At 41.5% G+C, this 14,424-nt stretch overlaps 1 protein-coding gene across 2 annotated transcripts in view; it reads left to right on the forward strand.

The window, feature by feature from the left end:
* LOC145349033 (putative ribonuclease ZC3H12C) overlaps window positions 1–14,424 on the forward strand; it is a 63,700-nt gene that overhangs the window by 27,583 nt on the left and 21,693 nt on the right. For both annotated transcript variants that reach the window (XM_080197275.1, XM_080197276.1), the window contains one exon: window positions 11,167–11,912. In XM_080197275.1, coding sequence (XP_080053401.1) covers window positions 11,167–11,912 — 746 coding nt within the window. The remainder of the gene's footprint in view (window positions 1–11,166; window positions 11,913–14,424) is intronic.

Genomic DNA, 14,424 nt, shown 5'->3' on the forward strand with positions numbered 1-14,424 from the left:
CACTTTTTCTGAAGTTGGCACACAGCAAAAAACATGTCAGTAGTCCCACGACCTTTGCGGAAGCCACACTGTGACTCTGGAAGCAGGCCCATCTCCAGATGAGTGACCAGACAATTTAGCAGGACTCTTACGAGGGTTTTTCCTGTTACGAAGAGCAGCAAGATTTCTCGGTGGTTGTCACATACTTGCCGATTGTCCTTCCTCTTGTGGAGTGTACGATGGAAGCATCTTTGAGTTCCTGAGGAATGGATCCTTGCTTCCAAAAGGACTGGAACAACTCGGTGAGCTTCCTGACAAGTGCAGGGTCAGCAGCATTATAGGTCTCTGAGGGTATAGCATCTGCCCCTGGGGCTTGGCCACTGGATAGCTGATTGACAGCTTTCGTGACTTCGGCTACTACCAATGGGTCATCCATGGCGCTGTTGATATCACCCTGGGGAATCCTGTCTATTGCCTCATCGTTAATAGATGATGGTCGGCTGAGGACAGCTTCAAAGTGTTCAGCCCATCTGTGCAGGATCTGAGCCTTCTCTGTGATGAGAGTTGTACCATCTGTACTCAGAAGAGGAAACTCCCAAGAGATTGAGGTCCATAGAGAGTGTTGAGGGCTTCATAGAACCATGTCAAGTCATTTGTCAGCATATCCCTGTATTTCATCTGCCTTGGCGCTCAGCCAGGCATCCTGCATTTTACGCAATTTATTCTGCTAGCGCTGGTAAAAGCTGAAGATGGGTCGTTCTGACAGGCCCAATGAAGACGGTCCTTTCAACAAGTAGACCCTGTATCTCCTCATCAAAGCAGTCATGCTGCTTGCAGGTGGAGGGCCCAAGCGTTTTCAGCGCAGATGTATGGATGGCATCCCTGAAGCATTCCCAGTCGTCCTCAGCACTGCCTGCGAGGTGTAGATCAGCAAGCTTGATTTCTAAGTCTTCAGCTAGTGCTCAAGCGATGCAGGCGTTCTTTAGCTTGGCTGCATTGATTCTTTTCATAACCTTGCTTCCTTGTGGTTGCCTCTTGGGTCTGATGCGAAGCCTCATTTTGGAGACAGAGCCTGTGATCTGTCCAGCAGTCAGCACCACACATGGCCTTGGTTACTCTAACATCCTGCCTGTCTTTTCTTCTGACAATGACATAGTCGATAAGATGCCAATACTTTGAGCAGGGGTGCATCCAGGAGGTCTTGTTATGGGTAGGCAGGCGGAAGGTTGTGTTGGCGATGAGGAGGTCGTGTGCTGCACAGGTCTTCAGTAAGAGTAGGCCATTGCTGTTACACTTGCCCACTCATGCCTCCCAGTGACTCCCTGCCAGATTGCAGAGTCACACCCTACTCTTACATTGAAATCACCAAGCAAGATCAGCTTGTCAGTACTGCTCACTGCTGATAGTAGGGTGTCTAGTTCTTCGTAGAACTTGTCTTTCATCTCGTCCGGGTTGTTCATTGTGGGGACATAGGTGCTGATCGGGGTGGCTTGACTTCTGTTCTGTAGCGGAAGCTGTAATGTCATAAGCTGGTTGTTCACACCCTTGGGTAGACTATCAAGTTTCCGCACAAGTGATTTCTGACGGCGAACCCAACTCCAGCATCATGACACTCATCGCTGCCGCAACCGCTCCAGAGAAAAGTGTATCCACCTCCAGTTTCAGTCAACTGATCTATGTTGGCAAGACAAGTTTCACTCAGGGCTGCAATGTCAATGTTGTATCTTGCAAGCTGTCTGGCAACTAAGACTGCTCTTCTCTCTGGTCTGTAGGGTTGTCCAAAAGTATGCGCACGTTCCGAGTACCAATGGTGAGCGGTGTCACCTTGTGTTTTATTTTGTGTGTTCGACCGCAAGATGGGATCCCCGCCGCAGTAAACTGGCCAGGGTGTAGTGAAGCAGGCAATGTTTAGGGCACCTTTTTCTAGCCCCTTCCTCATTCTATGGAGGTGAGCAGTGCGTTCCTGAAGAGGACTGCTCAGCTGCCCAGGTAGACACTGAGTTCCACTACTGCTTCGGTCAGTGGAAAATGACCGTTAGACCTGAGCCGCCTGCGTGCAGGTCTGTGACTACAGCTCCCAGTGTATCCACACCTGCTGCTTCGCTTGCCCATCACGTGTATGGGGTGTCAGGGAGGGGTAATACTTTTGGTGGGGGAACATGTCTCGTCCTTTTAGGGCGGGTTGTCCATCCTTTTGTCCCCAGCTGGCACTCAGCTCTCTCCTGTGGCTCCCCATAACTGTTTGCATGCGACAGCAGCCATACCCCGGGCAGCGTCCTCGACAAGTCGGCTAAACCAGGTGAGGGTAGCCGACGGGTCTCAACCCTTGGTGAGATAGGGAGTTGTCTATCCCAGTGTGTGAAGCCGGAGTCCGGCGGATTGAATGGAAGAGACCAATGGAAGGTCCAAAGGTCGAGAAGGCGGTCTCTGCCAGCTTCGTGGAACGTGAAGAGCAGGACAAGACACAAGATGTCCTGGTCATCCACTGCGTCTAGTCCCACCTCCAGCCATCTTGACTCTTGCCTTGCCACTGGATCTAGATGGGAATTGGGAAGAGAGAGTGAGGCTGACGCTGCGCAACTCTCCCTCACTTTAATCCAAATCAAGCGCTAGCTTCGATACCATCTCAATGGTAGATCCATGGCATGTATTTGAACATTGATTGTACCTACAATACAACATGCTCACATACAATTAAGTGAACTTTATGCAAGATTAGTTAATACTTCATAAAATATAAATATGAATTTACTTGCATCCTTTAGGATGTCTTATTTACACATTTAATTGATTTTAATGGCTAGAGAGATAAATTATTGCTTGATGAGTTGTGATGATTATGTAGAGTAGCCCAGCCCTGGGAATGATACGTGAAGAATGTATTGGACTGCAACTTCTCCTGTTCTCCACAGCTGAGGTGAAAAGCCTGCTGGCCTCTGTCTAGGTTCAGACATAAAGAATGGTTATTTGAGTGAATTACCAAGAACCAGAACCAAAATTCAGTGTCATTTGCCTTTTAAGAAGGAAAATAGCAATGAACAGACTGCTGTTTTCAGACTTAATTTTAAAAAAAACATTTTAAAGAGCCAGATGAATAGGAGTTTAAAACTTGTGAAGGATTTTCAGCCTTGTAATTAAAACCCTTCATGGCCTTACTCCTCCATATCCCTGACCTAATCAGCTTTTTTGCACAGATGGAAGGGTGCCAACAACTCAGCCGTGAAACTACATCTAGGAATCTCCTTGCCGCAGCATGGCGTCCATGGTTTCACTTGTTTAGCCCAACTGCTTTGGAGTGACCTTGTTAAACCTTTTTATTATCCGCCTTTTTTTTCTCCTTTAAATGTTCTAAAAGCATATAATAAGCCAAGTTTGTGCTTGCTTGCAATTAAAATTGCTGTCAAAATTAAGCTCTGTTTTTTCTGAGAGACAAAGCCACTAGTAAACACATTTGAAAAGTTTTCAGATTTTTTTTTCGTATTGACTAGTACACACCAGTGGAACTAATACATGGTTCAATATGTCATATGTGTCTGAATAATAGTCGACCCCTGGCTTTTGGCCAGAACATCCTAGCTTTTCTGTCTACCATCTTCTCATTGTCTCGCTTTCTTTAGCTGTTCTCCTGCTTAACCTTCACCACTTCCTGTTCTCTCTCCTAAATCCACACTGTGAACAAGGGCTCAGGAGAGGAGCAGCGAGAGAGAGGAAGAAATCCAGAGGAGCTGCACTGTCTGGGAGGAAAAGTCTGAGTAAGAGAGTGGAGGAGGGGAACAGCAAGAGTCTCTGGCAGTAGGAGAGGCAGCTGCAAAATGGTGCCAGTCAGGTCATGCACACTCTGTCAGCCTTGGCATGAAACAACTTGGTTTCAAAAACCCACCTTTTACAAAATTTTGTGTGTAGTCATGTAAAAGTCATTTCAGTTATTTTAAAATTGGGTACTTAGTATAAAAAAGCTAATTTGTGAGTAACCAATTTTCAACTATATTAATAAAGTGAGATAGCATTAATTAATAACCTGATAGTGAAGTCACCCCTAGGTAGCAGTGATCATAAAATGATTAAGGTTTGCATTGTTTGAGGAAGAGTGAGTCTAAGACTAAAATTTTAATCTCAATTAAGGACAATTATGAGGATATGAAAGCAGAACTAGTAAAAGTGAACTGGCAAATTAGGTTTAGTGATAGCTCTATGGAGATACAGGCTGGAATTCTCCCAGAAACATTCTAAGTTCCCAACATGTGGGAAAATGGAAGTTAATCCCACTGGGTTTGTTTTTTTTGCGTGGTATTCAGAATGAATCTTCGATACTCTGTGCATCACAGAGTGCCCTAGTGAGTGAGCTGGGGGTAGGGCTGATTGCCGCCCGAGTGGTTAGTATATTTACGCTGAGAAGACCACTGCGCATGTGCTGTTCTGAGTGGAGATCGGCGTGTGATATGTTGAGTACTACTGGTATTTTCTGTTCTGATTTCAGATTTCCAGCATTTTTGGGGAACCTATTTTAACTAGTAAAATTGTTGTTTATAAAAGAGGGTATATGGGATTTTAAAGATTCCATCACGAAGGTTGTTCTGACTAAATGACACACTTTTCACCATACTGGCTGACCTACATCACCAATGGAAATCTGAAGTTTTGGCAAGTATTTCATGGTATCTGATCTTTGCTAACACTAGCCACGTGTACAAGTATTTTAAAAGGATTCACAATTGCAACAAGCAACATTTCAGTTGCAACTTAGCTAAACTTAATTGAAATATTTGGTCAATTTACATTGTAAAGTTCCATACCAAAAAGGAAAATGTGCAATACTGAGTGGTACAGGAATGTCTATGCAATCTACACACAAGCCATTTAAATTATGATATTGTGGCTGAAGGGTGCACATTTTCTACCATCGCTGTTGCAAATGGGACTTTCAAAGTGGCAAAACTTTCTGGAGGAGAAGAAAAAACAATTGACAAAAAGGATATTATTAAAGGATACTTTGCTGTTAGGATAAGCCTATCTAGAGTAAAATTGGAATAACAAACATTTGTCAAGTAATTTTTCATGTCAAAGTATTATACTTGATAGCAAGTTGCATACTGTACTTATCCTATGTTATTAAAGAAGATTGGACAGAATATTAAAACAATGACAAGGTTGATAAGGAAGGAAAGATTAGAATACAAGAGAAAGCTAGCTAGAAATATAAAGGCAATAAGAGTTTCCTTTGTCATGAAATCCATTGAACTGTGCATCCTTGAATAGAGCAGCAAGATTCCATGGTTTTGAACAAAAATAAACTTTGCTATACAAGCTCAAAGATAAAACAATTGACAGTATGGATCATATATTCAAGATATATGAGGTACATGTCAATTAACAAACAAGCTGTGGTCAGACACGCCACATGACAGAATAAATGATAGATGCTATCAAGACCGAGTCTTTTGGGCAATTTGTTGAAATATCCAAACGTTTCATCCACCTGCAAGTCGACCAATCTCACTGAAAGTTTGTTAAATTGGCAGTCCATGAAGATTATAACATTTTAAGGTGCAGGATGTTCCGATGCTTGTCACTTTGGAACAGGCCAAGGACCCTCTGGGAGTGTTTTGATAGGCCACCAGGTTGGTTCAAGGATCAGTGAACAGCTCTTCTTGAGGCAATCTGCCAGACAACAAGGGCTACAGGAGTAGCCAGAGGTGCCAGTTAAATTGTAAAGGGGGCAGTAGGGATAAAGTTACCTCTTTGGCGCAATGGTGTACTGCTTGGCACAGCCATCGATCTAAAAGTGTTGTAAGCAAGGAATCCAGGAAGAAAGAACTTTGGAAGGTGTTAGCCATTGTTAAAGTCATCCAAGTGGGAGAGACTTCCATGGCAGAATCTTCAAAGGTGGAGATTGGAAACCGTGTGAGAACGACGAACTATCAGCTTTGGTTAGGCTGATTAGCTCTTTATTGGCTGGCACAGACCGATGGCTTGTTTCATCACTTTGGAAAAGCAGCATGGTTATGCACCCAGATTATTGATTGCACCCACACTGGAGACAACACTTTGATCAAACTTTTATTTACCACTCCTAATTACAATTCATACTACTTCTCAAATACTCAGTGAAATCCTAAGCAGAAGATTGTAGGTTTGCAAATTGTCATGTGCAAATTAAAATCTGTGATGTTTAGACAAAGATTTCTAGCCTCTGTTGTGGATTTTTCATTTACATGAAATTACAATGGCTAAATAAGCATTAGATTCAACAATGTGCACAAATATAGATTCTTTAAAGTAGCTTCAACACCAATGTGACTTGTATATTCGTGCATATTGTTGAATCTAATGTTATTTAGCCATTGTAATTTCATGTAAATGAAAAATTCACGAGAGGCCGGAAATCTTTGTCTAATCGCCATTACAGATTTTAAATTGTACGTTTTGTACAATTGTACAACCTGCAGTTGTGTAGCACTTCTGCTTAGGATTTCACTGAGTATTTGAGGAGTAGCATGAATTGTAATTTGTATACACCCAAAATGTAGTTGAAAATATTTGGACGATCAGCAATACAATCAGCTCAGTACCTTGCAAGTTTTGGTGCTTTTGTTTAGGGATTTCGAGAGCCTTCTATTGTAAATTAGTAAAATCAATCATTTTGGTTTTAAAATACTGAAAATATCACCTGTTTGTATTCCAATGAGTTCTAGTAAGAGCTATTTATCAAAGGAAAAAAGTCAATCATTCTACACCAATAGCTTACGTTTTTATTGTACCACACCTAATTTGTATATTTGTGCGTAATATAAATGTTCCACTGTGCTTCACAAGGATCCTGAACTTCCTATCCCACAGACTGCAATCAGTAAGGATAGGCAACAACACCTCCTCCATGATCATCCTCAACACTGGTGCCCCACAACGGTGTGTCCTCAGCCCTTTACTATATTCCTTATACACCAATGACAATGTGGCCAAATTCCCCTCCAATTCAATTTTCAAGTTTGCTGATGACACCACCGTAGTGGGTCAGATCTCAGACAATGAAAAATCGGAGTACAGGAAAGAGATAGAGAATCTGGTGAACTCATGTAACAACAATAATCTCTCCCTCAATGTTAACAAAATGAAGGAGATAGTCATCAACTTCAGGAAGTATAGTGGAGGACATGCCCCTGTCTACATCAATGGGGACAAAGTAGAAATGGCCGAGAAGCTTCAAGTTTTTATGTGTTCAGATCGCCAGCAACCTGTCCTGGTCTCCCCATGCCGACAGTATTGTTAAGAAAGCAACCAACATCTCTCTGTTCTCAGAAGATTGAGGAAATTTGGCATGTCCTCAATGACTGTCTCCAATTTTTATAGATGCACCATAGAAAGTATTCTTCCTAGTTGTATCACAGCTTATTATGGGTCCTGCTCTGTCCAAGACTGCAAGAAACTACAAAGGGCTGTGAACAAAGCCCACTCCTCACTCAAACCAGCATCTCACCCATTGACACTGTCTACACTTCCTGCTATCTTGGAAAAGCAGCCAGCATAATTAAGGACCCCACGCATCTCTGACATGGTCTCTTCCACCTTCTTCCATCAGGAAAAAGATACAGAAGTCTGAGGTCACATCCCAACCAATTTAAGAACAGCTTCTTCCCTGTTGCCATCAGACTTTTGATTGGTACTTCCTCGCATTAAGTTGATCTTTTTCTGCACCCCAATTATGACTGTGACACTACATTCTGCACTCTCTCCTTTCCTTCTCTATGAATGGTATGCTTTGTATAGTGTGCAAGAAACAATACTTTTCACTGTACACTAACGCATGTGACAATAAATCAAACAAGCATATTCTAACTTTTTTTTACATAATTTGGTACCAAAATTACTATTGAGTATACTTGGTTAGATTTTACTTGTGTACACACTAAATTTGTTTGGTTGTTATGTGGGAAGATATACTTTTGCATTTCAGATATGATCTCTTATTGCAAAGCTTGTCTTAAGTACTGTGAAATGTATAACCACTGCACATAATTGATATTCTTAACACAGGAGTACCAATGACTTCAGTCTCAAATTAATTTTGTGTTCTTTTAGAAACTCGTTTGTGAATTGATTTGAAATGTCACATTCTTTGCAAAGTGAAGATTTAATGATGAGATTTTCTGTTGAAGTTGTAATCTATATTACTTTCTCCACTAAAGGAGATTGAGGGTGCATTGTACTGCAGTTACTGGTCTGAGAATGGTAGCTGTGGTACTAGTCCAGCTGGGCAGTATAATATCTACCTTTTGAGCTAGTTTTTCTTAGAAAATAATTTTACAACTATGGTTATGGTCAAATTCAAACTGCCCTAAAGCCTGTTTAAAATGTTAATGTACTGACACCGTAGGAACTTTTGAGTCATTTTTTAACAAACTGTTAAGGAGATCCAAAAGAAACTTCTTCACAGCAATGTTGCAGCTACAGTATAAATGTACCATAAAAATTATTTTTTCCACTGTAGATAGACAAGAATACTTTCTGACAGAAGATCATGATTTAATTTATTGATGGTTTTCATAGGCCAAATCTTGAAAGAACTGTCTTCAGATTATTAGTTGAACATAGAACACTAGAACATAGAACACTACAGCACAAACAGGCCCTTCGGCCCACAAGTTGCGCCAATCACATCATCACCTACCAACCTACAGACCTATCTATAACCCTCAATCTCATTAAACCCCATATACTCATCCAGAAGTCTTTTAAAAGACCCCAGCGAGTTCGCCTCCACCACCACTGACGGCAGCCGATTCCATTCACTCACCACCCTCTGAGTGAAAAACTTACCCCTAACATCACTTCTGAACCTCCCTCCCCGCACCTTAAATCTGTGTCCTCTCGTAGCGACCATTTCAAACCGGGGAAATAGCCTCTGAGAGTCCACCCTATCTATTCCTCTCAACATTTTGTAAACTTCTATCAGGTCGCCTCTCGACCTTCGTCTCTCCAGGGAAAAGAGTCCCAGCTCCCTCAACCTAACTTCATAAGGCATGCCTCGCAGTCCAGGCAACATCCTTGTAAATCTCCTCTGCACCCTTTCAATAGCTTCTACATCTTTCCTATAGTGAGGCGACCAGAACTGCGCACAATACTCCAAATGAGGCCTGACAAGGGTCTTATAAAGTTCCAGCATTACCTCCCGACTCCTAAACTCAATCCCTCGATTAATGAAGGCCAGTACACCATACGCCTTCTTGACCACCTCCTCCACCTGCGAGGCCGATTTAAGAGTCCTGTGGACCCGGACCCCAAGATCCTCCTGCTCCTCAACACTACTCAGACTTCTGCCCTTGATAGTGTACTCGTTCATCCCGTTGGTTCTGCCAAAATGGACGACTACACATTTATCCGCGTTGAAGTCCATCTGCCACTTCTCCGCCCAGTCCTGCATCCTATCTATGTCCTGCTGCAACTTTTGCCATCCTTCCAGCTCATCCACAACACCACCGACCTTCGTGTCATCAGCGAACTTACTTACCCATCCCTCCACTTCCTCATCCAGGTCATTTATGAAAATGACAAACAACAAGGGTCCCAGAACAGATCCTTGAGGCACTCCGCTGGTGACTGACCTCCATTCAGAAAAAGCCCCATCCACAACCACTCTCTGCCTTCTGCAGGCAAGCCAGTTCTGGATCCACAAGGCCAAAGGCCCTTGGATCCCATGCCCTCTCACCTTCTCAAGAAGTCTTGCATGGGGGACCTTATCAAACGCCTTGCTGAAGTCCACGTACACTACGTCCACGGCACTTCCTTCGTCAATGTGTTCAGTCACATTATCGAAGAACTCAACTAGGCTTGTAAGGCACGACCTGCCCTTGACAAATCCATGCTGACTATTCCTGATCATGTCAAACCTCTCCAAATGTTCGTAAATCTTGTCCCTCAGAAGCCTCTCCATCAGCTTACCAACCACTGAGGTCAGACTCACCGGTCGGTAATTTCCCGGGCTATCTCTGTTCCCTTTCTTAAAAATAGGAACTACATCTGCAATCCTCCAATCCTCTGGAACCTCTCCCGTCTCCATTGACGACGCAAAGATCATCGCCAGGGGCTCTGCAATCTCTTCCCTCGCCTCCCACAGTATCCTGGGGTACATCCCATCTGGTCCCGGCGACTTATCTACCTTGATAGAATTCAAAAGTTCCAACACATCCTCCTCCTTAATATTCACGTACTCAATCCTTTCCATCTGCTGCAAATCCATAACAAAATCTCCCAGATCGGCTTCCACCGTGAATACTGAGGCGAAGTACTCGTTAAGCACCTCCGCCATTTCTGGTTAAGCACCAGTTGAGGTGGCTTGAAGTTGGTTTAATTGTATGAGTTTCACTAACATGTAAACGTAAAAACTTCAGGGTTTTCCCTAATCTACCAAAACATATCCTTTATCCTTGGATCTGAAATTTTGCTCTAGGTGCATTTGCAGGGGTACTGTAATTGTGCTGGCGTATTTTGTTATGCTAGCACAGAAGCAATTTCTCTGGATGTTTTGCCTCATTTACATTGGGAGTGCAGAGATCAGGGTTTCCTAGACAGGGCCAGAAATAAACAAGTGTTTCTTAATGCAATACAGTACCTAAATGTACTATTGATGACAAAGTTTGAAATTAGACATGTTCAGTTGCATAGTGCTGAGACAAAGAAAGAGACTTTGCACCCACCATTTCTTGTTCACAATCAAAATGAACATTAGTGCTGAGGTAAAATCAAAAACAGTAACAAAATGCCAAGACGTCAAGTTTTTAAAGTTAATTCCTGTTGCCATACTTCTTTCGGCCTGTGATTTCCTCCAGCTTTTAAGGATGCACAACAGTGTTTTCCACCAAAGGGAAAATGCATCTGAATTCCCAGGGTGGGAAGGTAGGGTATATGCTATGATGCAGCTCAAGCTTCCTGCCACCCTGCTCCTGATCATTTTAGTGCAGCCCCATTGAAAATCCCAGAGCTAATGCAAAGACAAAGATCTTGATTTTCTACTCTGCCTGCCTTCTGGTCCATAGGAGTGTCATTACACTCCCTACATTCGGTACTCTAATGCAAGAAATGGAAAAATTGAATTAGCATGTTCTTAATTTGTCTTGAATGATTTGATTAGCTCTACTTTTTTTGAGGTAACAAACAACCATTTTGAAATTATTTTTGCTTTCCACCATCTAGAAACATAGCCTGTTGTGTATCCAAACGCGCACAACTCCAGGATTGACTCCACATACATGCAACAAATTAATGGGCTTGAATGATCACTCCGTGCATGAGAACAGCATTGTTCTGGGACTGCTACATCTCAATGTGGAAAGCACTGACAGACCGCTAAACGTGATAACTTCTTGGCCAATGGTGGAAAAAATAGCAATGGATAAAGGGTACTCTAGTACAGAGAATGTTGGGGAGTGGTTAGTGCAAGACACAGACAACTCGGATTCAGACAGTGAATTGGAGCATTTGGGAATTGCCATGTTAGAGACTGATTCTTTAAATAAAACTCACCAACAGCTTTGTAGGTCATCTGGTTTGGAATCAAATCTACTGAAATGCAATGAAGTTCTACAGGATTTTAAAATAGATGCTGAAACAAAACCAAAGGAAGATTTAAGACCCACTGATGAAGACAAAGAATATCAAACCAAAATGGAGTTTGCACTGAAATTAGGATATTCAGAAGAACAGGTACAACTTGTTCTGACTAAATTAGGAACAGATGCCCTTCCTAATGATATACTAGGTGAACTTGTTAAGCTGGGAAATAAACTAGATTCTGATGCTTCGTGTGGCACAAATAACCCTGGAACTGTGACTCCACGTGATACAGATTCCCAAAGATCCGATTCTCCTGTAGAAGAATTGATGGATGATGGTGATAATCTAAAGCCTGTGGTCATTGATGGTAGTAATGTGGCAATGAGGTAAGTGGGAAAATTGCATGTTTTCCTATCCCTTTCTACTTTTATAACTCAATCTATAGGACATTGAACTGTCAACCAAGAACATTGCATTTTCTGCCCACATTGATTACTAAATATAGTTTATTGTGAGAGGTGACGGTGAGACGGTAGAGGGAAGTTGAGCATCCAGTTACCAGCAGAAGCCTGTTTTAAGCCATTCCACAAGTGACTAATATGATGACTGAAATCCCTTTTAACCAAGAAAGGCTTCTAACTGTTAAATTTTACATCAACAGCCCTGACTGTTTTTAAAATATCATTATAGATTTAACTGGTTTCCTTTGTGAGGTCAACAGGATGTATGAATGGTACTTACTTTAGCTTTATAGATGTTTCCATTTATCTAAGCTCTTCCAACTCTTCCCAAAGTTACTTACCAAATGGACAGTGGGAGCTAGAGAAAGAAGATAATTCAATAATTTTAAATTAATTCTGATGTATGAACATGGCATGGACTAGAAAAGATTTAGGTTGGCATTTTTTTTTAAAGACCAGACTAAATCATTTTAGCAGAATTAACGTTTTAAAATTATTTTCTTGTCTTAGTAATGCGTTTCTTGACTTGAGATTTTATTATTGTCTTGATTTTTGGCTATATGACTGAATTTTCTAGATGTTGGTAAATGTTTTTTTCAGGGATGCAAGGATTTCTTTTTATGTTTTTTTTAACATTTTGAAGATTGGAAAACCTTTCAATAAAAGTTTAAATGTTTTATTTGACTTTGCTGTGAAAGATAGTGATTGACTGCAACTACGGAAACTGAAATTCATCAAACGAGCTTCTTTCTACAGTTGTTGCAAAATTGCATGTTCTTTGAAAAGTTTGATATACAGTTGTAATATTGTTTAAATGCAAAGGGCTGGTATTTAATTGAAGCTACAGCAAAGAATTTAGCATTTTACATGCATGCCTATCTATATAACTAAACCTGACTAATCATTTCCAAAAAAGCCTGACACAACTTCACAAATCAGACTTGTATGTACCCTGAAGTCTATTTTTTAAGCTTATGACATAAAATAACTAGTTATATGAGCTTAATAACAAATTCCAGATACACTATGAAATTGTTTCCTTTTAGGAAATAAAGGCATATGTATGTGATAACCCAAAGGATTATGAAGGAATACTGAAATGACAAAATCAGAAACATAGAATCTCTACAGTGTAGAAGGAGGCCATTCGGCCATCAGCGCTCTGAGGAGCATCTTACCCAGGCATGCCCCCCTGCACTATCCCTGTACCCATGTATTTACTCCGCTAATCCCCCAACCTACACATCTTGGGACGCTTGAGGGACAATTTAGCATGGCCAATTCACCTGACCTGCACATCTTTGGACTTACTGATGTATTTATTGGGGAAGCTGAGGGGTAGTGTCATCTGGGAAATTTCAAATTTTTACTTCTGAAATAAGCAACTGTAACACTTTCTTTTATTCCTCAGCTTGTGATTTCGACCCCACTTTTAGGTGTCTGACTCTCATAACCCTTGATTCCAGGGTCTGTCAAAAATTTGTCTGACTCTGCCTTGAATAAATTCAATGCCCCATCCTTCTCTATTCTCCGGGGAAGAGAATTTCATAAAGTAATGATCCTTTGTGAGAAAAAATTTCTTCTCATCTTAGCCTTAAAAGGGAGACCCTTAGTGGAGAATTTTCCCATCCTGCCCACCATGGGAATTGGAGGGGGGTGGATGTTGGGGGGCAGACATGTAAAGGTCCATTGATCTCGGGCAGGATTTTCCAGTTTTAGGACGAGCACAGCCAGGAAATCCCACCCTTCATCTTAAACTGTGTTTCCTAGTTCTAGTCTTCTTATGAGTGGAAATGTCCTCATTGTATTTACCCTGTCAAGTCCCCTGAGGATCTTGTATATTTCCATAAACTCACCTCTCATTCTTAAGCTCCAAGGCCCTACCTGTTTGACCTCTTCATAGGATAAGCCCTTCACCCTTGGAATGAATTGAACGAGCCTTCTCTGTACTCCCTTTAATACAATTACCACCTTTTTCTAAGAAGGAGACCAAAACTTTAGACAGTATTTCCTGGTATGGTTTCATTAATGTCCTGTATAGCTGAAGTAAAACTACCTTACTTTTATAATTCCATTCCATTTGCAATAAACACCAATATTGCATTTATCTTTCCAATCACTCACTGAACCTGAATAATAAATTTTGTGATTCATGCCCCAGGTCACCTCATTCTACAGTGTCTCAATTTAAATAGTATACCACTTTTCCGTTTTTCTTTCAAAATGGACAATTCACATTTTTCCATCTGCCATTTATTTTTGCCCATTCCCTTAACCTATCAATATCAGCTCTCCATCTCCTCTTGAAAACTTATTTCCATTCTATTTTGGTGTCATTGGCTAAGTGGCCTATAGTTTCCTGTTTTGCCTCCCTCCTTACTTGAATAAAGGTGTTACATTTGCTATTTTTCAATCCACATAGACCATTCCAGAATCT

This window comes from Carcharhinus amblyrhynchos, chromosome 10 (assembly GCF_965287045.1).
Source record: "Carcharhinus amblyrhynchos chromosome 10, sCarAmb.v2.hapA, whole genome shotgun sequence".
Taxonomy (NCBI): Eukaryota; Metazoa; Chordata; class Chondrichthyes; order Carcharhiniformes; family Carcharhinidae; genus Carcharhinus; species Carcharhinus amblyrhynchos.